We start from the raw sequence: 23,263 nt of genomic DNA on the forward strand, positions 1-23,263 counted from the left end.
GATTGTGTGTATGTATATACATTTGTCTGCATAGTAATTAATGGTGGGGAGGGAAAAGATAGCTTCCAGTTAATTGAGGCTTATTTAATGGCAACAAGAAGTATTTCAAGCCTAGAATTTGGTTGTTTTATAGATTTTTTTTTTTTACTATTGTGGGAGAGTTGAGAATGGGTGGCAGGGGAAGGGAAGGGAAGGAAACAACATTCATATTATGTTTACCATATGCAAAGTACTTTTTACACAGTTTATGTCATTTGATCCTACCAATGACCCTGTGCTAGTATTATTTTTATTTTTACAATTGAGGAAAGCAAGGTAAATAAGAATTAAGTGATACACAGAGTCACTCAGCTGGGATGTGTATGAGACCATATTTGAACTTGTGGCTTTCTGACTCTAAGTTCTATCCATTGCACCATCACCCGCTGCTAAAGAGATGCATCTGTGCTTGGGAGTCTAAGAGCTGTTACAGAGCAGAAACTTTAATATGAGTCCATTTGGAGTATTCAGGGAATGGCAGGGAAATGAGACTGCAGAGAGTGCTCAATGCTCATTCCATGCTTGGGTGAGAGAAGGGCTGATATATCTTGATTTGGGCCCTGAGCCCTAATTAGGAATTCTGTGGAATCTGAGTATTCCACCATGCAGCCCATCCCACTGGAGGAAAGATTCAGAAGAGAAAGAGAACTTCTAAATCTAAGCTCCTTCATTTTACAGATAAGGAAATTGGGATCCAAGGAGATTGTGAGATTTGCTTAAAATCAGCAGGAATGACAAATTATTCATCGTCATGTCTGCATCTTTTTTGGTCTGTTTGGAAAGAGGGTGTTCAAGGAATGGACAGGATGCCTGTTCAGCCTAGATGGAGATGCAGAATGTATGACTGAATTATAGGTCCCTGACAATGGTTTTCTAATTCTCCTCACCTGTACCCATTGCATACCTTGTTCTTGGCCAACTTTCAAACTAGTCAACACCAAGACTAATCATGTAATGTCTATGACAAAAGATTTTCCCTAGATTTCCTTTTTTTGGGGTGAGGCTTTGTGTGTGGGGGTTCACACTGGTGATTTCACTCATGTGGGAAGCTCCCTTCCATTGATGCATCTTGATAAATCATCATTACTTATAGTCTTAGAGTTACTTGGAACATGGAAAAGTTAATGATTTCCCTTTCATAACACAGCTAATAAATAGGACATCATTCAAACCCAAACCTTTTTGTGTCCAAGGTAAGCCCACCATTCACTGGGCCACACTTCTCCTAATCTTTCCTTGTTGGTAGAAATCAAATATTGTTACAACTGTTGTTTATGCCAAGTTGTAGGGGTTTGGGGTGCGTGCTTCCTTGGAGAACAAATGATCTATCATTTGTCATGAACTGGTAGTGTGAGGGAGTGCCCTGGCTCCCAGTGAAGTGGGGAGAACCGTTTTTGAGGCAAAAGGAGGAGGCAATTTGTGTTAGGAGGGCTGTTCATGTAGCATGTCCCATTTTGAGGAAAACATGGTTGAGTCAAGGGTCCAGTCATTTTCAGTTGTATGTGTATCTTGGTGACCCCATTTAGGGTTTTCTTGCAGTGATACTAGAGTGGTTTACCATTTCCTTCTGCGGCTCATTTTATAGATGAGGAAACTGAGGCAAAGTTAAGTGACTTGTCCAGGGCCCCACAGCTAGTAAGTGTCTGAGGCTGGATTTGAAGTCAGCAAGATGAATGTCAAGACTTTCTGACTCCAGACTCTCTGCTCTGGGCCATGTAGCTGCCCTGGCTGTCTCAGCTAGAGGCTTATTAATTGTGCTGACCTCATTAGATTGTTTACAATCCAATGAATCCAAAGATAGAAAAGACCTCAGATCATCAAACCTCTCCTTTTTTCTGACACGGATACTGAGGCTCCAGTGAAATTTAGTGCCTTGTCCAAAAAACTAAGGTGAGATTTGAATTCAGATCCTTTCCTCTGTACCATGCTGTCTCCTGCTTTAAAATCCCTGGGTTCTGAGACATTATTTCTGTGTCTGTCAGTGCAACTTATTTTTATTTTTTCCTTCTTCATGGTTTAGCTGAATTGTAAAAAACTCTGACTTCCATTTTGGATAAATAGAGACATAAGGGAAATATCTGTACTTAGACTAAGACAGTTTAAGGGGTAAGAAAATCTGTCATTCTTCCAGGCCAAAGGAGGGCTGGTGGCAACAGATGAAGAAGACAAGATTGGCTACCCTCCAAAGTCTACAGTCTGACCTGTATTACAGAGGGAAAAATCAAAGAATGGAAGAATTTGAACCTTAGAGATCAGCTTGCCTGATCCTATTATTTCACACATTAGGAAACTGAGACTTAATAAAAGCTTATTAATTGCCCAGAGTTAAGAAGGATAGTTACAGACAGAGCTAGAATTGGAACTTGGTCTTTCTGATTCTCAATCTATCCTCTTTGATGAGGTCATGCTAAGAAAACTCCCTGTTACCCTTTGTCCTTTGAGTTCTGATTGGCTTTCTTCTTGCTTGGATTATTTTCTTTACAATCATTCCAGAAGTTGTAAATTCTACCCCTGTTTGGCATTGGGAAAGTCTTTTAACCATACTGGGTCTCAGTTTCCTTATTTGTAAATTAAGGAGGTTGAACTGATCTCCAGGGTCATATTCAGCTCTGTTTGCCTTTTAATAGTGGACATTTAAAAACTGATAAGTAGAGTCCTTGAAAGTGAATTCCTGATAATATAAGTCTAATCATTATAATAGAGAAAGAGATAATTTTGTATCAGGGACCTTTTCAGAATCCTTTAGATCACTTTTTAAAGCACTCCTCTATTTGCTTACTTCAAAATATTGTAAGGTCTAACTCTCTGGTAATTAGAAAATTAAGACTTTGTTTTTCTTCAGTCTTTTTTTTTTTTTTTTTTTTTTGAGGGTAGTCAGGGTTAAGTGACTTTTCCAGGGTCACACAGCTATTATGTGTGTGAGACTGGATTTGAACTTAGTTCCTCCTGACATCAGGGTAATCTATTTATTGCACCACCTAGCTGCTCCCTCCCTCAATTTTAAGGCCTATCAGAAGTATGGGTTATCCCACTGGACATCCAACTACAGTTGGGATGATAGAGGATCATGTAGTGCAAATTCATCTGAGTGTTTTTGTTTTTGTTTTATTTTTAGAGGTGGTGGTAGAGATATTCTATATATACCATATATTCTATATAACTCAAACATACAACTTGAAAGGTAAACTGTGTAAGAGGGGTTAAAACTGATGGAAATACACAATTTCATTTACGGCCTAAGAGGAATGCATTAATTTTTGGAAAATCCAGTTTTGTCAGGGGACAAAAATAACTAACATCTGTGTGGGGTTTTACTTTCCAAGGTGCTGCATAAGGTCTGTATAGGCTTTTCCGAACACTTTATCATAAAGAGAAAGTGAGCAACATATAACACCTGGGTGAGAAAGAGGGCGTTATCTCCATTTTACAGATAATAAAATCAAATTAGATAGCTTGTTTTAAGATCTTTGATTAATGAGTTACTGAGCTAGGGTAAGAATCCATGACTACTGACCTCTCAACTCAAACTTTTCATGAGATGCTATTGGCTAAACTGGCAAAAGGGACTTCTGAATGACTAACAATTTGGAAACCAGAATTTATTGAGAAACATATTATCAAGTATGGGTGCTTTTTTTAGATATAGGCATGGTATCATGGATAACAGAAATGTAATGGACCTGGGAAGTGAATTAGTCCAACTTTAGTATCCTGAGGGTGAGGAAACAGGAAGTCTGAAAGGGAGCCAATGTGGCTAAAATAAGATAGCTAGTGAGTGGCAGGAGTGTGCTCACAGGCACAACAACCCTGTGAGGTAGGTAGTACACTTTTATTGTCCTATTTTACAGATGAGTAAACTAAGTATCAGAAAGGTTCAGGTCACACATCTAGTAATTAGGAGAGCTGGGAATAAAATTTTTGTCTTCAGACTCTAGATCCAGTGTTGTTTCCATTAAGTTGAATCATGGACCAAAAGGATAAAGAGAGAAAAGGAGAAAAGATACAAGCAGTGGTGGTAGTAGAAAGCTAACAATTTCCCAGAGGCCCCTACGGGAGCTCTTTCTGCTCCTCATATAGTTTTTTCCTATAAGGTCATGCTCCTGTTTTAGGGATTCCCAGAAGAAATGTATTGACCAATGGATTATCCTGAGCAGTAATCTGGGATGTAGACATTGGATCCTACAGGACAGTTGACCTGGGGGCCTCTTACCTGGCTGCCATTCCCTTAGAATTAGAAGAGTCTTGGTGAATCCTGAAACTAAAGAGCTCAGAATTGCTAGAACACATCCAAGATGAAGAAGGCCTCACAATCCAGGAAAGAACAATTTTACTTGGGATTTTTATTCACTTAACAGAAACATTCACTTATCAGGTATCACTGAAGTGCAATTTACAGAACTTAGCAGCAAATTCACATGTGTAAATTCAGGTTTCTTTGTGGTTTTGTTGTTTTAGGTTTTGTTTTTTTTTTGTTTTGTTTTTTTTTTTTTTTTACAAATATTACAAATGTACACCCATTGGTACAGTATTGCCATTCAGTCATGCTTTTATGTACATACCTTCGTTTAAGAATTACTATTGGGTAAGGTCCTTTTGCTTCAAAAAATGTTGTATGCTTACAGTTAACTGCTGGGATATGGTTTCCTGGGTTTGGGGTGGCTGCTTATTCTAAAGAATGTTAGAAACCTAGTGTCTAGGTGAGATGAGGTAAGGGAATGGGGTCATCATCAAGTCTTTTTATTAGATAGGATCGTTCAGAATCCCACACTTTAAAATAAGGAGATGCCTTAAGATGTTTTATTTGAATACTCAATCTTCTGTCTGCAGTCTACCTTCCCTTGTAATGTCTCATTGCAAATAAGTCTTCTGATCAGCCAGAACCAGTTAATCCCAGCTTTTCTGGCTGGATAGGTACACAGGATCAAGGGCAGAATTTAGTCCTAAATTAGTAAACACTTGTGGGTATACCTCTTAGGGGCTATAGGAAAAAAATATAGAACAGTTCATGAGGAGGGAAAAGAAAGAGGAAGGAGAATAAAGAAATGGAAGGGCACATTGATATGGTACTTTACAGTTTAAATTATCTTGTTTGATCCTCACAACAACCCTGTGAGGTAGGTAGTACACTTTTATTGTCCTATTTTACAGATGAGTAAACTAAGTATCAGAAAGGTTCAGGTCACACATCTAGTAATTAGGAGAGCTGGGAATAAAACTTTTGTCTTCAGACTCTAGATCCAGTGTTGTTTCCATTAAGTTGAATCATGGACCAAAAGGATAAAGAGAGAAAAGGAGAAAAGATACAAGCAGTGGTGGTAGTAGAAAGCTAACAATTTCCCAGAGGCCCCTACGGGAGCTCTTTCTGCTCCTCATATAGTTTTTTCCTATAAGGTCATGCTCCTGTTTTAGGGATTCCCAGAAGAAATGTATTGACCAATGGATTATCCTGAGCAGTAATCTGGGATGTAGACATTGGATCCTACTGGAAAAACAGCAGACACTCACCAAAGATGCATAAAGTGAACCCAAAGAAGATTAACACAGCAATTGAATTGCTCTATCACCTGGCCCCTCCCCAAAAGGACTTTTTCTAATTATTCATTAATTTTGGTTAGAAAGTGTTATATTTTTTATTTTGGGCAATTCAGATAGGATGTGTTATTGGCAAGATTTCTTCAAGAGGAATCTCTCTTACCCTAAACTAAAACATCTTATTTATTTATTACAATAAAATTCAAATGAATTTAATTTTTTTCTTTTTTAGAAAACAAATACTATAGACACAGCTTGAAATTTGTAATCTAAAAATAGGAGCTCATCAAAATACTGCAACTATTCTATTCTGGGCATCAGTATATTATGTCTTTACTTCATATGGCTCTCCAGACATGGTAAATGCTATATATATATATGTATATATTTTTAAAAAAGAATTTAACTTTATTGATAAGAACATTTCCTCATAAAAAGTAAATTATATGGAAAAAACATGAGCTACATGTTTGAAAAGTAAGTTAGCTTCACATTTTGGAGGAACAACAAGACACTCATCACAAGTCAGTAGCAGCATGACATAGATATGTATATATACAGATTTGAAGAGAATCACTACAATAAAAAAGGAAACAAAAATTTGAGATCTCAAAATTCTTTCTATGGGGAAAAAGGAAAAACCAAATCTAAAAGACTTGATAATATACATTGGCCACGAGGAATGGTTCTGAGAGTAGACAAACAAAGCTGAGATGAGGGGTGCTGTTTTGTCATTGTGTTCAGCTACAGTGAAATGGTTTGTAAGTGATCCCTCCAGCTTTGTGACTTTTAGACTTGGCAAGGAAAAGCATGAGAGGGATGCTTTCCTTGGTGACAAGGAATCAGTGTATGTTATTAAGTGGAAGATGTCAATGTACTATGGAGACTTCAGCAACAGGTCACATAGATCAGAGGAGGAATGCATCGGCACTGGAAACCAAGATCTTTTTTTTTTTTTTTCTATGTTCTCTAAAAACATATAACTTGGATTCATTATCATTGGCAAGGCATGGTTAGCACAAAGCGATATGAAATTAAATGGTGAATTCAGGTGGCAAAGATAATGGATAATGCAGACCATTTGACTTTATTGCCCTCCTGTATTCTCCTTTTCATTATGGGGAGATGAATTATTCAAAATTTGATTTTGCTTTCTCATTCTCAGATCTATCAGCTCTGTTTTAAAAGCTGCAAATGTTGGGGGATGGGATGAAGGCCAGACGGAATAAAAATCATCATTGATGGCTACCTGAATTCACCATGTAATTATCAATCGTTCATAACCTTCTGTGCCATGTAGACCTTGTCTTAGTGTACTGCTCAGAAGTCTCTAAGCTTTTTAGAATCATGAACTGTTAGACCTGGAAGAGACCTCTGAGATCAATTAGTCCAAATTTTACAGATGAGAAAACTGATGTTCAGAGAAATGGTCACTTCCTCAAGGTCACATGGTGAGTTATTGATACATATAGGACTTTGGAGACATAAATGGAGAGTCATAAGCATCAGCAATATAGGCAATTGTCTATGACTGTGGGATACAATGTTCTAATCCTGTGACCCTGAGTCTATGGGACATTAGTACCTTTAGACACAATTCAAATCCAAACTTCTCTATAAATTCTTCCCATCCAGAAGAGATCATCACCTCATTCAAATTCCATTTGCATGTTATATCTGTTTTATTGCATTGCTAAATCTTATTGTGTATTATAGTTATTTGCATACACATTTTATCTTTCTTACTAGACTACAAGCTCCCTGAGGGCAGAGACCATGTCTTACTCATCTTTGTAAGCCCTTAATGTCAAACTGTGTAGCAAAGACTAGGTGCTTAGTAAATGATCATTAAATGCATGGTTATAGTTGGATTTCTAGCCTCTCAGAAAAACATTGGGATCCAGGAATAGGGTGATTGCTTCTTGGTTTGGAGGCGGTTCTGTATCATGAGGCAACCATTGATTTGTATGTAGCTCCAGTTTTGATTACACTTCCCCCTATCTTGAAGCTTCTCTTAACCCCCCAGGTACCACCCACCATCCCTATTACTTTGTTTTTACTTTGCATACATTTAAATTCACTTCTGTGTTGAACAAGTTTTCTCCCAAGGAATGTACCTTGAAAATAGAAGCCATTTTGCTTTTGATTTTGCATTTTCAGCATTTGTTACTGGTCTTAGTATATAGGACATACTTAGTATAAATGGTGGTTGATTGAATGAACTGAAGTCCAGAGTCAATCCAGCAGATTATTGTGACGTGCGCAATTCTTGTGAAAATGACATTTTAGGACTTCCACTCTTCTCCTTTCAGTGTCCATCCTTCCTTTGCTGCCCTTGTGCTGCCCCTTGGACTGAAGGGACCTCAGAGATCATCTGATGATCTCAGAGATGACTTGTTTTTTTTTCCTTTTATAGATTCCAGGCAACTGAGATGAAGAGAAGAGAAATGTCTAGCTCAAGCTCACATGGTTGAATTAATAGCAGAACTGAGACATTTTATCCATAGAGTAAATCTGGTAAGCAGTAACATAAGCAGCAGCTCATGAGCCTATAACTCAACGTCCCATGTCCCTGCCAGTCTCCCTACCAAATTATTCTATTTTGAAATGCCTTAAGAAGTTATGTTCCTTAAGACAATATCCCAAGCTCTCAGTCTTTTCTGAACCCTCCTTCATACTTCAAACTTGCCTATCTTGGGTCCCAGCTCTGCCTGTTATAAGATTAACTTAGTTTTCTGATACACTAATCACGGTGAGGGTGTTAATAGGTATTAGATTAATGTATTATTCCTTTTGGGGGGATTTTTATTTTATTTCAAACCTCATGAAGATGCCTTTAACTTAATGCAGTGACTCTCAAAAGATAGAATTTCAGGCATTTGAGCAGACCAAATAGAGATGAATGCTATATGCTAGATTTATCTTTACAAGTCACTTAAAATTATATTGTGAAAGAGGGTTCATGGAGGACTTGTATACTATAATTGGAAAATTTGCTTTTGGTCTTGTGTATCTCCACCATTATAGAGATGGCACTCGCTAGAAAGTGGATTTCTTCTCCACTTTTGGCTTATTTGGAAAGTTTGGGGAAGAGTGGGGATATTGGCGGTACCCGAGTTCAGTTTCAACTAGGATTAGTTTGGTACTTCTTTTTTTTTAAACTGTGCCTGTTACCCTAGAACCCTAGGTAGGAATCACACCCAGAATCATCTCCAAGGAAAGACATGGAGGAACATGGCATCCCTCAGTGGCACTCACGTATGCCAGACAGGAATCTGGGCATTCACAACCATAGCAGGGTGTTGGCAATGAGAAGCGATGGTTTCCAAAGCCATATTTTTGGGTCTCATTCAAATACAGTACGCTTTGCTTGTATGTCTTTCTGGGACCTAAAAGGGAAAATTGATCAGCACAATCCCTTTGTTTAGCTCACTTGTCCTGCCCTGGCCTTCTCCACTTGTTTCAATCTGGTTGAGTAGCAAAGGAGTCTAATGATTTATACAGTTAGTAGAAATTGGTCTTGCTCTGGGGGTTTCCTCACCCAGGTGCCCAGACCTGCTTTCTGAAATGCTTTAAACAGCTGCTGTTTAACAGACTGGTAAGTCTGGGCCACCAGTTTGGCTTCGCAGTACACTGATGGCGCATCTCCATGGCTTGGGATCCGTGTGCTCAGCTGCAAAACAGAAATCAGAGAAACAAATAAGCCAACAGAATGGAGCTGGGCTAGGGGTGAGGGGCTCTGAACAGCTGAGTAATTTTTCCCATGAATTTCATAAGTAGCAAACTCACAGGGATCCCTGGGTGTTTGCCCTTAAAAAAACCAAAAACATTGTAAAATATTAAAGAGATAACTGTACAAGAGAGCTGTGCCTGGCAGGCCCCTTTCTGGCAAGCCCAGTTGTTCAAGGAGCCTTTGTTTAAGCAGACGTTATTGCAATGAAAGGCTAAAACAAATGGCTTTTCTGCTAAGGTGGTAGGTGTTTGATGATGGGAATGCGGTAGGGATGGATGGAAAAAAGAAGAGGTGGAAAGAATTTTTTAAAACAGAGCCTTAAAAGTGAAATAAGAGCTTCCTTTAAATCAAGAAATTCAGACAATTCAAAACATGACTTTTCCTCCTTTGAATTTCAAGGTATAATGGCAGCACTATGAAATCAGCATAGGACATGGATCCAAACAGCAGGGCTTCATGCCAGCATCCAGTGCTGGGAGGTTGGAGGAGGAGGGAAATGAAGGAATGGGGAGGGCCTTGGGCTAGTTCTGGGCAAATGCTCATTAGAAAGCCAAACTGAAGTGTCTGCCAGAAACAATCTTTGGAGACAAACACACGTGTTCGCAGTCCAATATCACCCCAAGCATGTGCAGGAAAAGAAAGCATCTTTTGTTTTGTAAGAGGACAAAATCAATGACTCCCTATGACCTACCAAAGTCTTAACTTAGTTGATCCAACAGTACATCTTTGACATTATAGGAAAGGAAAAAAAAACCAAAAACTCGATCCCCAAATACCCACAAAGCTTATATATGTTAATGGTTGTAAACAGCCCAAATCTTGTAACTTACAGGAAACCTGCCAACAGATAAATCCAGCACAGACCCAAAGTTCTTGATTTTAGAGATAAAAAAGGAACATAAAAAATATATAGCCTTTTGATCTCAAATTCAGATTGCATATAATCTTGAAGTTTGGATACTTTTTGCTCCACTATATGAATTTTACAAGTAGTCCTATCCATGGATTCTTGGGTTTGAGATCACTGATTCAGTTCCATTCTCTTATTTTAAAGTTGAGGAAAAATAAGACCCAGAATTGAAGCATTAGAGGCAGAGCTGGGAATGGGATTCAGGCTTGCTAAATAAAATACTAATACTTTGTCCTTTATATCATATCTTATGATAGAATATGAACCCTTTAAAGAGCAGAGGTAGCATAATTTTATAAGCAGCCAAAGGAATATGTATTTTTGTCCCTAATTTAAAAAAAAAAGATTATGAATATTTAATCTGATGCTGCTTTGAAAATAATCTCTATATAATCCTAATAGTGATAACTAATCAAGAAAAAAGGTTATTGAAAAAACTGTTATAAAAATGGTTGATATAAAAAAGGGTCTGATTTTAAAGGTACCATATGCTGAATTCTGGTTTCAGGAATCTGATTTTTCCCTGAGTTTGAAGAATTCCTTTCTTTCTCTTTTTCTTTTAGTAGGTTCCCAAGCAGTAGGTCAGAAGAGGGGGAATCCTTGAGATTTCTGTTATCAGATGTCTAAACTACTCTCACTCTTCACCAGTTTTGTAGCATCTAATGTCAAGTTCATTATAGACTGTCACCTTGGTTGTTCTAGGGCAAAAGTGTCAGACATGTGGTCTGCAAGCTGCTTGGGCCCACAACAGTCCTGAGTGCAGCCTAAACCACATAAAAACCTAGTTCCTACTTGCTTTTAATGTGTTGATATAGTAATTAAAAACATGTAAATATGTGGCCCACAAGGATCCTTTTGGATGGTTTGATGGTCCCTTGTATCTAGGTGAGTTTAAAACTAGGAGACTCGGCCATCAGCACATATGATTTAAGGGCTTTGAAAAGGAGAGGGCTATAATCTTAAATATGATCTGGGACATAAGGAAAAGGTTTTCTGCCTTTGTCATTCAAATTCAGTGCTTAGATAAGGAAGATGAAGTGTTTCTTCCACCTAGACTTCTGAGATAGGGATGCCAGAGCAGTTGTCTTGTTTTCTGCTGCCCTGGTGTTGGGTACTATGTATGGCAGACAATTCAGTCTAGCTATTGGATGAACCACAAAAATATAGTTTGATGGTTTTACGGGGGAATTGTTGGTTGTTTGTGTGCTTGAAAGCCCAATTATACAATCTTAAAGCTCTAAAATGGAGCATTCCCTTCTTGAGGCAAAATGCATAGTTTTAAAGGAGGGGAAGAATGGAGATTTTTATTGGTTTAGACCATTGGTGAGGAAGGAAATGAAAACCAGAACTGATCACAGAGCAGTGGATCTCACTGTTTCCTAAGTAGGACTATTGGAAGTAGCCTATGGAGTATGACATTGAGTCTAAGGGCACCGGCAAACACATGGCTTACCTTTCCATACAGTTTTGCCCATCGGGCAGAGAGCACATGTTTGCAGAGCCGGGATGAACTTCCACAATTTCTCTTCCCTGTGGTAGCATTTATAACCTCCAGGTCTGCATTACCCATAATCCAGTTCACGCTGAATTGGGGAGATTTTCCTGGCTGGCGCAGCTCAGCATTACTCACTCCTGTCAAAAGAGAATAAGGCATCAGAGCATTTCCTGGCTTTAAAAGAGCCTCCAAAGAGCATAACAAGCAGAAAATAATAAATGTGCAATGGCATGTTACATTGGGAATGGTATGGTCCAACAGGGCAAATAGAAGGCTCAGGGGATAGAGCCATTGGGTCTGGAATCAGAACCTGAGTTCCAATCTGGACTCAAATCCTGGACAAGACACTGAAATTGTCTTAATCCACTGGAGACGAAAATGGCAAACCATAAAACCCACTTGGATAGTATGGCCCATAAGGTCACAAAGAGTTGGATGTGACTGAATGACTGAACAGCACCAGTGGTACAACAGAAAACCCCCTGATCTAGTTTCAAATGATCTGAATTCAAATCCTGCTTTTGACAATTATCTATGCCATGAATCACTCTGAGTGTTTCTGCATTTATAAAACAAAGGAATTGAATTAAATGCCTTCTATGTTTAATTCAGTTCTTATGACCCTAGAATCTTGAAATATGTAGTCTTTAATCCTTATATTTACAACTTGTTACATGTTTAGATCATTGTTTTACCAATTAAGAAAGAAAAACCATCTTTTATTTAATAAATATTTATTGAGGCCCTACTATATGCGATGCACTGGGAGTTCTACGACATAGAATGAAGAAAAGTCCAACCATACAAGGAAATTTAAATTCAACTCGGGGGATGGTAGTGGAAGGTTGGGTATCAGGTAAATGCATTAGTTTATGATCCTAATTAGAGGAGAAAATACAAAGGCTAAAAATTAAGGAGATCAGGAAAGGCTTCCTAGAGAGGATGGCACATGAGCTGTATCTTGAAGCAAAGTAAGGGTTTTCAGAGGAAGGAAGGAGATGCATTCCAGGAATGGGTCTCAGCTTGTCCAGAGTCACGAGGGTGGGAGATGGAATACTGAGTTTAGGGAATATTGAGTATGGCAGTTTGACTAGAACAAAGAATATTTGGAAGAAGAGAATGTAAAATAAATCTGGGAAAGTAGATTGGAGTCAGACTATGTAGTACTTTAAATGCCAAGATGAGGAGTTTGTATTTTATCTTGGAGAACATCAAGAAGATACTGATAGCAACTCAAGAAAGTATCAATATGTACTAGCATTTATTAAAATTATGCTTATTATAGCATATTTAGAATATATCCATATTAATTTTATGTTGTTTATTATAATTAATATTTATGTATATATTCATATAATTATTATAGTTCACCATTTGCTATATTTATATATTATGCCTGTAATTAATATAATTGTATATATATAATAGACATAACAGTGTTATATAAGATAGTAGTACACACCAAGGAGTTATAATGTGTTTGACATGTGGAATTTAATAAATGCTTATTAATTTTTGTTCATAAATATATATTTTCTCTATAAATATAGCTTCCATCCCTTTTTACAATTTATATATTTGTATTTATAATTTGCTCTTCCATGTTAGTGACGAGTTGTCTGAGCTCAGCTTGGTCAGTTCTTACAAAGGAAACATAGACTGTCACTGGGAAAGGTCACTTGGGACCTTTCCAGATCTTGAGATCTAATAGCCAAACTTTCTAGCATACAAGGGTTAATCTCCATGAAAAGATGAGCCATTTTAATAAACATTATTTTTTAAAAGATTTGTTCTCGTTATGACTAATAATGCAAGGATAGCCTCATGCTAAAAAAATGAAAACAATTTTAGGAAGCTGTGTGCAAAAAACATGAACAAAAGATATATCAACACTAGCTCAGGGATTTAGAATTAGAGGGGCCTTTCAGTGTGGTCCAATCCAACCTACTCATTTTACATGTGATGAAACAGGCTCTGACAGATTAATTGAATTGTCTAAGATCACAAGGTAATAAAGAATGGGCTGAAATTCAGGTTCTTTGAATCCAGAGTGAGTGTTCCTTCCATAGTACCACAACCACTTTCTGCAAATATCTTGATTACCTCTTTTGTTCTTATTATTGTGTGAAGCATCTGAGAATAGGGGCTGGGAAGGGCATATAAAAAACAAAAGGCATGGCTTTTGTACTTAAGAAACTTAAAGTTTATCTGGAATGACAAGGCAAACACACATGTGATGTGTGCCAGAGTTATATGTGCATATAAACTCTGTAGTCAATGATTCATTGAGTAATAATCATGTAGAATGAGGGAGTGAAAGCCTTGGAAAGGCAAATCCAATAAGTGGGTTCTGGTGCAATGACTGAAAAGTAGAGATGAACTAAGCTTTAGAAGCACTGATACCTGCTTCTTATATGCCAGTTTCCACCAGCTGGTGATTTTTCCAAGTCCTAAGCAGCTGGTAGGGGCTTCTGAATTAGCCTGGAATCCCAAATTGGACTTGCATAGTCTTAATTCTTAGTATGTCTGCAATGCTTGCACATGATGCTTGCGCTGGGTTGCTACAGCCAACCTCAGACTGGGATGCGAGTTGCTCTTGGCCTACAGGAAAATTTTAAGTGGGTGCCAGCATAGGCACAGCCTTTGTAACTTTCAGAGGAAATGACTTAAGTAGTAAGAAAAGTGGGAGCATTTAGGCAGTAAGGAGTGATTTCTCAGATGACCAGGAACTTGATACTTTTACCTTGCCTTCTTCCTTCATATTGTGTAATGTCAGATTTCTGCCCCCTTTCTCAAAGCCTCTCATTTTTACAGAGCTACAGTAGATAACTAGTTTCAGAATGGGAGAGAAGGCATTTACAATGTTATAGAAAATATTATGGAACTTTGGATACCTTAAAGAAAAGTCTTTCCCCGACTATTTTTTTTTTTTTTTGATAAATAAGAAAAGTGATTTTCCAGTGCAGGGAAGTGATATGTTCCAGATTTGCAAAATCAGCATTTGAACCCAGATCTTTTGATTCCAAACAAATCCAGTGCTCTTTCCATTCAGCTATGTGTTTGGCTTCCAAGTTAAGTCACTTGTCCAGTCACATATCACATCAATTATAATGCTAGTATTTGAATCCAGACCTTCTGACTGCATTTGCACTTTTTGCGACATCAGACTGCCCTCCCGGAGACTTTTTGGGTAGGATTTATGCTTATCTTCATCTGCCCAGACACTGTATTATGCTGCTTGTCCCTTTTTTCTGAGTCTGCCTAGGAAATTGAAGGATGCCCTTGCAGGGGTCACTGTCCTGAGAAAACAGACCTAGGCTGCTATTATTTCTGTGGACTACTTTTCTTTTTCTTGAACTGATTTACTGTGGCAGCTACTAAGCCCTTGGAGCTGAGGAAGGGAAGCCGATCTGGCACCTTGGCAGCTGCTGACTGTTCTACTGGGCAAGAGCTGCCTTGTCAAGAGGAGCCAATCCCCGAGGTCAGGGATGACTAGGGATACTGAGAATCGACTCTGAACTGCAGCCAGGCGAGCAGGGACCAAGAGAAACAGCCCTCCCTCTTTCACCGCCCCCACTCTGCCTACCCCTGTAGGGGCTGGGCCAGAGCACTGGTTCACAGAGCCTGGCTGTGCCATCTGGGACCCCTTAATTGGGTTGCTCATTTTGGACTGAAAAGAAAATTCAATTCTCCAGAGTCAAATACAGTCCTTCTCAGTGTTCTTGCAAACTATCCCTTTGTCCCTCCTTTCTTCCCTTCCTCCTTTTGCCCTCCTTTTTTTGCACTATTTTACTGGACTACTGAATGAAACCACTGTGGCTCTGGATCATGACTCTTTCTCTGTGCCACTGGGAAGGGATCCAGCTGCTCCACTGAAGAAGAATTTCTTTCCAAAAAACAGCCACCTCTCTCTTTAGAACTGTCAGGTCCTCTACCCCCCCATGCTTGCAGAATCATGGAAGGTAGGGAGCGGGGAAAGCAGGTGTCTGAAAGGATGGCAAGGAGAACAATGAAAGAAAAGCAGGTTAGTGGGAGAAAGGTGACAAGTTCAGAGGGCATGGAAAGCATAGCTAATGTGCCAGGACTTCTTCCTCGTTCGCTTGAATGACACTTTGTTCTTTAGAGTGCTCTAACAGAATTGGAATGGGTGTGAGGCTCAATACTTACTGTCTGACCTTGGGCAAACCATTCACAGTCTCAAAAACTCATTTTCCTCATTAAGTTAAATCAAGATAATACTTGGATTACTGACCTCATCAACTGGTTTTTGAGGAAAATGCTTTGAAAATTTTCGAGTGCTTCAGATTTGTGAGTTATCATTATTACTCAGAGATACCAGTAGCTAAAGGCTATACACACATATTGCGAATTACTTATATGAATCAAATATATGACATTTTGTCTGGTCAAGTATAGCTCCATAAGATCTATGTTACTGTTTCCTGGGTAGTCTCCTTGCAATTTCTTTCCCTTCCCCCCTTACATGCTGAGGGAAATCTCTATCCAACAATGATCCTCTATGGATAAAATCTTGCCTGAATACATTCTTCAATGGATAATATAATTCCACCCAATACCCGAGATTCTGAACATTTAGTCATCATTGTTCCAACCCTGTTTCCTCATCCTTCACTGACTCCCACTTAAAAAGGACTCATCCCTTCCACTATGCTCCCAGGAATGGCTGTTCCATAGATAACTGGCTTTTATCTTAAACTTTTGCCATTCTTACTTCCTCCATCTTTGTGTACAGTCTGAGATCTAGTTCTCTCTCCTTAGTAACATTACTTCCTTGGCTACCCTTCTCTGGGTATAATTTCAGTCATACTCCAGACTCCCTTGTCACCATGGTATACCTCCATTATCGTTATCACTTCTAGATTTTCCCTCCCCACCATCATTCAGTAACCTCTTCTTCTTTGAGGCTCATTCAATACATATTTATTATTCAGTCAAGATCCTTGTGGCTATTATCTACTGACCTCTAGGATATTCTCCTTCTCTCAATGAGCTCAATGGCAGTCTTATAATAATTCTCTCTTCCACAGTTTCTCTCTCTCTCTCTCTCTCTCTCTCTCTCTATATATATATATATATATATATGTATATATATATATGTGTGTGTGTGTATAGATAGATAGATATGGTCCCTCAAATACCTAACCTCTCAGTTCTTCAACTTAGTCATTTCCTGTGACCTATTCCTCCACACCACTGCAATTACTCACATAGACAGTCATACCTTTGATCTTGCCATCACCCTCAAATGTTTCATATCTATGTTCAGGAACTCTAAAATTCCCTTATTTGATCATAGTCTGTTGTCTTTCTACCCTACCCTCTGTCTGTAAGTCTAAACTTTATTCTTTGTCTTTTCTGAGTTCCATAATCTTTCACCTCTTAAGTTTTTCCCCAGATGGTAATCCTATGCATTGGCTAAATCTCTTCCCTTTCCTATCTTGATCCCCCAGTGAATCATGTTTTACTTAATACTATTCCCTTGAATCCCTAGTTTATCTATTCTATAAAATATCTTGCTTTTCCAAACTCCAGCCTTCTGCTATTTCTGTTCCTATTCATGTGCTGCTGAACAAAATTGGAGAAAATTGTTAAAACTCAGCAGTGAGATAGAATAGTGGATAGAGTATGGGACCTGGATTTTGGAAAACCTAAGTTTATCTCTTACCTTAAATATTATTGACTATGTGACTCTAGGCAAGTGACTTAATCTCAGTTTCCTGCATTTGTAAAATGAGAATAATGGTAGCTACTATTCTTCAGGATTGTTGTCAGGATCAAATGTAATAATATAATATTTGTAAAATGCTTAGGACAGTACCTATTTACAGCAGACACTTAATAAATGCTTTTTAATTCATTTATAGAGAAACATCTATATATTCATTTATTAAAAGCTTGCTATATGAACAAACACATAAGGCTAAAAATAAATCAACAAATTTATGTGTGTGTTAATTTCCAAGTAATGCTCTACAAGTAATTATTTCATATATGAAATAGAATTATAAAATATTTAATTGGGGCCTCAGTATTATGGCATTTCTCTATAGACTTTAGCTTGTTAATCAGGCACTTTAAGTTTCATGGTGGCAGAAAAAGACCTTGAATTAGGATATGAAGACTCGGCCTTTTTCTTCCTCAGATACCAAGTTGCTCCATGATCTTGGCCAAATCGCTAAAACCATTGCTTTGTCTACTCCACTGGATATTGTGAGGTTTTAAATGAAACATGAAAGCATGTGAAATGCTGCGCAGATGTGTTAGCTACTCTCCTACAAACACTCCAGGGGCAAGGTTCCCTCAGGGTGGCCCTGTTCTGTCTAGGCAAAGCAGTTCTGTACCATTTTCACCATAGCCTGGAACCAGGAAGAAGACAATTCCAAATTGGTAAAATTCAAGGAAGGCAACCTGCCTAGTCATATTGAGGAACCAAAGAACCAGTGAAATGGAGGGTGGAATTATAGGTCTTTTCTAACTTTAAAATTCTATGATTTGACAAAATGAGACATTAAAATATGGAGATGAATCCCACAGATCACATATGAAAAACATTCATTGTTGGATAGCTACGCTTTAAAATATTGGCTGATAGGAGTAGACAAATAAACAAGAATGTAGTTTCCTTTAAAATAACCTTGTTCCACACAAAGGATATATAATAAATGGCTGTTGTATTGTTTTATATATAGAAAAAAACCCAGTCTATAAAAATACAATTGCAAAAAGAAATAAATCACTTGGTAATGATCATTTCTGTTGCTAACAGGTTTGTTATAAAAGATTCACTGTAAGTTTCTATTAACTTATGAGCTTTCTTTGTATATTTAAAGTATAATCCAATTCACCAAAATTCAATTTACATGACACATTTCATGCTGAGAGACAGTGTGTTGTAGAGGACAGTGAGCTGGTTTTGAAGTTAGAAAACCCTGGGTTCAAATCCTTCTAACATTTATAAGATATGTGACTTAAGGAGAAATTGCTTTCTCTCCCATGTTCTTTAGGGCAGGGATCCTTAAACCTTTTCCATTTGTTACTCCTTTTTGACGGAGAAATTTTTACACGATTCAATTCTGAATTTGAGCCAAGGTGTTTCTGGCAGTGCTCGTCATGCACAATATTCACATGTTGTGTGCTTAGAATTAAGGCTGTTGTGAAGTTGTGCAATGCAACATGGGCATGTGCTGCCAGAAACCCTTGGGCTCCTTATGCATTTGTATTTTGAATTAATTTTTGGTCACTTAGTTCAGAAACCTTTTACTATAGCCAATTTTTTTTGAGACTTTCCAAATTCAGTTACCCCTAAGGGTCATGATCCATAGTTTAAGTTAAATTGAGCGCTGCTCAACATTCTGAGATGATAAATTGCTGAGAGTGCCAATTTGCATTTGTAGAGGGAGTTTCCTCACCTGGGAGTTCATTCTAGCAATGAAATCACTAGTCTAGACACCATCCTTGTCCTTATTTCAGGAACATGCAGACTACACACAATGAAACAACCTGCATCATTATCTGCCGATGGATAAACAGTATGTTCCCAGGCATGAAAATGATATTGGTAGATATCTTAGTCAAGAAATAATCCTCCCTTCTTTCTGGGACAGCTGGTTGAATAAAGCACCAGTCCTTGAATCAGGAGGATTCGAGTTCAAATTCCAACCTCAGAAAATTACTAGCTGTGTGACACTTAACTATAATTGTTTCCAAAAATCTGGATATGGCCTCTTTTTTTAATCTACTTGATTTGTCTTTCCCTACTCCAGTGGTTCTCAAACCTTTATTCTCAGTATATTCATGTTGTTAAAAAACTATCGAGGATCTGTTCAAAGAGTTTTTGTTCACATGGGTTATATTTATAACTATTTACTATATTAGAAATAAAAAATAATTTTGAATTTGTAGACCCTCTGAAAATTTCAGAGACCCCAACAATTCTTTGGACTACATTTTGGGGACCACTGCTCTATTCCACTCCATCCTCCACACAGCTGCCAAAGTGATTTTCCTTATTGGCAGAGCTGACCATTTAAGTGCCTCTTTTCAGTCCCATACTGCCCTTTTGCCATTAGAATTTTTGTTGTTGTTCAGGTTTTTTTCAGCCATGTCTCTTTGTGAATCCATTTGGGGTTTCATAGGCCAAGATACTGGAGTGATTTGCCATTTCTTAGTTCATTTTACAAATGAGGAAACGACACACACAGGATTAAGTGACTTGCCCAGGGTCATATAGTTAACAAGTGTCTGAGGCCAGATTGACCCTCTCACTCTATCCACTGAGCCACCTAGCTACCTTGCCTTTAGAATCCTGGATCCAATTTATATGTCGAGCCACATTGGTCTCCTGCCCATACTCCATGGTTCAGCCAGACTGGACTTCTCTCTGTTCTTCACATATAGGCATGTCTATTCTCTCATACCTGAAATGCATTTTTTCTCATTTCCACCTCACAAAAAGCCCAGGAAGGGCCTAGCCCTTTCCTGATTTCCTTCAGAGCCAGTTTGTCCCTCCCTCCCTCATCTCTGTCTCTCCTTCCACACACAGAGACATAGACACAGGCACACACTTTTTGGTATGCCTATTTTATATCTACTTAGCTATATGCATTCTCAACCCAGACAGAATGTAAGTGCAGTCAGAGCAGGAATTTTTCCCACTTTTTCCTCCCTTCTTCCTTCTCTTCATCCCTCCTCTTCTCTCCCTCCCTTCTCCCTTCCACATTTCCTTCCTTTTACCTTTCCTCCTTTCCTTCCCCCTTTCCCTCTTTCCATCTTTCCTTCCCTCTTTCCCTCCTTCACTCCCTCCTTCCCTTTCTCTTTCTTCCTGCCTCCCTCCCTCCTTTCCTTTCTTGCTTCCTCCCCCCCCCCATTATGCTTTAATCTACATTCAGTCTCCATAATTCTCTCTCTATGTGCAGATGACATTTTTCAGCCTAAGTCTATTGATTGGCCTTTCCTTTTTTCCTTCCTTCCTTTCCTTTTTTTGCCTTTGTATTTATTGTGCCCAGCATATAGTGCCTGGCACACATTGGGAACTATATAAATACTTCTTGACTGATAAACATTATGCCCATCTAGTACAGATCTGACAGCATTTGAATCCAGATTTCCTAACCCTATAGCCAGTATTCTTAGAACAGGACTATTATTATTGTTGTTGTCTTTCCTTGTATCCCAAGTTCTTAACACTGTTTGGCATATAGTAGGTACTTAATAAATGCTAGTGGACCAAAGCAAGTGCTTCTAATCTAATTAGAAAGGAATACAGGGTTTTTGAGGGAAGAGACATGTATACTACTAGGATAAATGTGCCTTTATTATACCTGCTATCAATAGTAAGGCTGTGAATTTTTATAAAACTCATATCAATGACAGTAGCAGAATTACTGATGCTAGGTGCATGAGCATCTAATAAGAGTGCAGTCCAACACTGATGTGTTGAAGATTTTCTTAGTTCCAGGAAAAGGGATCTCGTACAAAATGATAAATGACTCTGTCTCTTTACCCTCCACATCTCAACAATGCACAAGCTTGCAGGGCTGTTCGGTAAGTAGTAGCAGGAGAGAAATGCATTTTTCATTTTCCAGCCTGTTAGTAACATGATTCTTAGCTCCCATGTGGCTCATCATAATTTCAAAAGATATGGAGCAGAAGGGCTTTGGCAGGAGAGAATTGTTTTTAAAAGTTGATGGAAATTAGTTGTTTCTCATTATATCAGAGTTCAAAATATAAGATGCACAAAGCTACGGACAATTTAAAGTGACATTTGAGACGCCTAGAGGAGGTCACAGAAGGACTGAGCCTGTGATCTCTGGAATCTTTTTTTTCACCTCCTTGGCTCTAGGATTCTATAATGTGCAAAACAAAAGTCTTTCAACATGAGCTTAATCAAAAGGCCTTATTTTGGAATAGGATATAGGATTCTTTGGTATATAAAAGAGATGGTGATAAGTATTTTAGCATTAGAGTCTGTCAGTACACTAAAGACCTTATTAAATGGTTGATTTTCTCAGAAGACTAGAACTAGAATTATAGAATTAAGCAATGATTTATTCAATGTCTAACTATTTGTCAGGGACTGTACTTGAAATTCGAGTACCTAAAATAAAAACAAAACATATTCCCTTAAGTAACTTACATTTTATTAGAGACAATAGGTATGAACATGAATGAATACTATTTATAGTATATACAAGGTGATTGGAAAGCATTTTTTTGGGGGGGACTAATAGTAGGGAGTTAAAGAATTCATGTAAAAAGTTGTGCTTGATGAGAGTGTGGAAGGAAATTAGAGAATTTTGAACTGGCTCTTGAAGAGTCAGAGATGAGGAGGGAGGGCATCCCAGACCTGGAGGACAATATAGTCAAAGGCTAAGTAGTGGGAAAAGGAACATCCACAGAATCATGGAATTTGAGAATTGAAAGGAACATCAGTCGTAATCCAGTCTGATTCATACATGTAAGAATGTACTCTGCTTCTGATTGGAGGCATCTAAGGAATGGGAATCCACCACTTCCAGAAGTTAGTTTACTTTTTGTCATTCAGTCATTTTTAGTTGTATCTAACTTTTTCTGATCTCATTGGGATTTTCTTGGCAAAGTGGTTGGCCATTTTCTTTTCCAAGTCTACTTTTAGATAGCTCTTCTTGTTAGCAAGTTTTTACCTGACATCAAGCTTAAATTGGCCTTTTTGACATTCCCAGTGCTTCTGGCTCTCCTATATGATAGCCCTTCAAATAGTTGAACATATCTATCTCCCTCCATAATCTCAGACTTCTTTTCTTAAAAATAAACCAAACTCTGATAGCAAAAATTTAGAACTAAATATGATATTCCAAATGATATGTGACAAGGGCAGAGTACAGTGAGATTATCATTCCCATGTTTCTGGAAGCTCTGCCCCTCCTAATTCTAAATCCAAGATTCCATTAGCTTTTTGGATGCTGCATCTCACAGTATAATATTGTGATTCCACTTGGGGTCTCATAACTGAATGTGGTAGTCATGGAATTATAATTTATTATCAATAAATGTTTGATTTGTATACCTATTTTGTATAACTCTATACAAGGGTCATGTAAAAATTTCTCTCATGAAAAAGAGCCATGAGTAGAAAAAGCTTAAGAAGCCCTAATTTAAGATATAGATTAAAAAATCTTTAATTGTATAAGGCCAAATATGGATCCCTGGAGTACATGTACTCCAGTATTCCACTACAAACTACCTGCTATGTTGACACTAAACTAATGACAACTATTCTTTCTGGTATAGGAAGCAGTAAGTAAAGTTTGGCTAGAATGTAGAGTGCCTGAGGCAAAGCAATGGGAATCTAGTCTACAAAGATAGATTTGAGTCTGATTGGTGATGGATTGGGTTGGGTGGTTGACGGTATGGACGTGGGTAGAGATGGTGTGGTGAAGGTCTGGATTTGGGCAAGAATGTTGCTAAAATTAGCCCATCAGAGCCCAGCATGATTCTAGGAATGAGTCAGGGCTTCACTGGGGAAGAGGTGGAATTGACTATATGTCCCCACTTC

The 23,263-nt window shown here is 38.2% G+C and overlaps 1 protein-coding gene across 1 annotated transcript in view; it reads right to left on the bottom strand.

Annotated features, from left to right (window-relative positions):
* Positions 1–4,318: 4,318 nt before the first annotated feature.
* The window catches only part of ADARB2 (adenosine deaminase RNA specific B2 (inactive)), a 210,587-nt gene continuing 191,642 nt past the window's right edge, over positions 4,319–23,263 (bottom strand). The window contains exons 9-10 of the mRNA XM_031940240.1: positions 11,668–11,846; positions 4,319–9,244 (exon numbers count right to left, since the gene is read on the bottom strand). Of these exons, the coding sequence (XP_031796100.1) occupies positions 9,068–9,244; positions 11,668–11,846 (356 nt within the window). The 3' untranslated portion in view covers positions 4,319–9,067. The remainder of the gene's footprint in view (positions 9,245–11,667; positions 11,847–23,263) is intronic.

The sequence above is a fragment of the Sarcophilus harrisii genome, chromosome 5, assembly GCF_902635505.1.
Source record: "Sarcophilus harrisii chromosome 5, mSarHar1.11, whole genome shotgun sequence".
Taxonomy (NCBI): domain Eukaryota; kingdom Metazoa; phylum Chordata; class Mammalia; order Dasyuromorphia; family Dasyuridae; genus Sarcophilus; species Sarcophilus harrisii.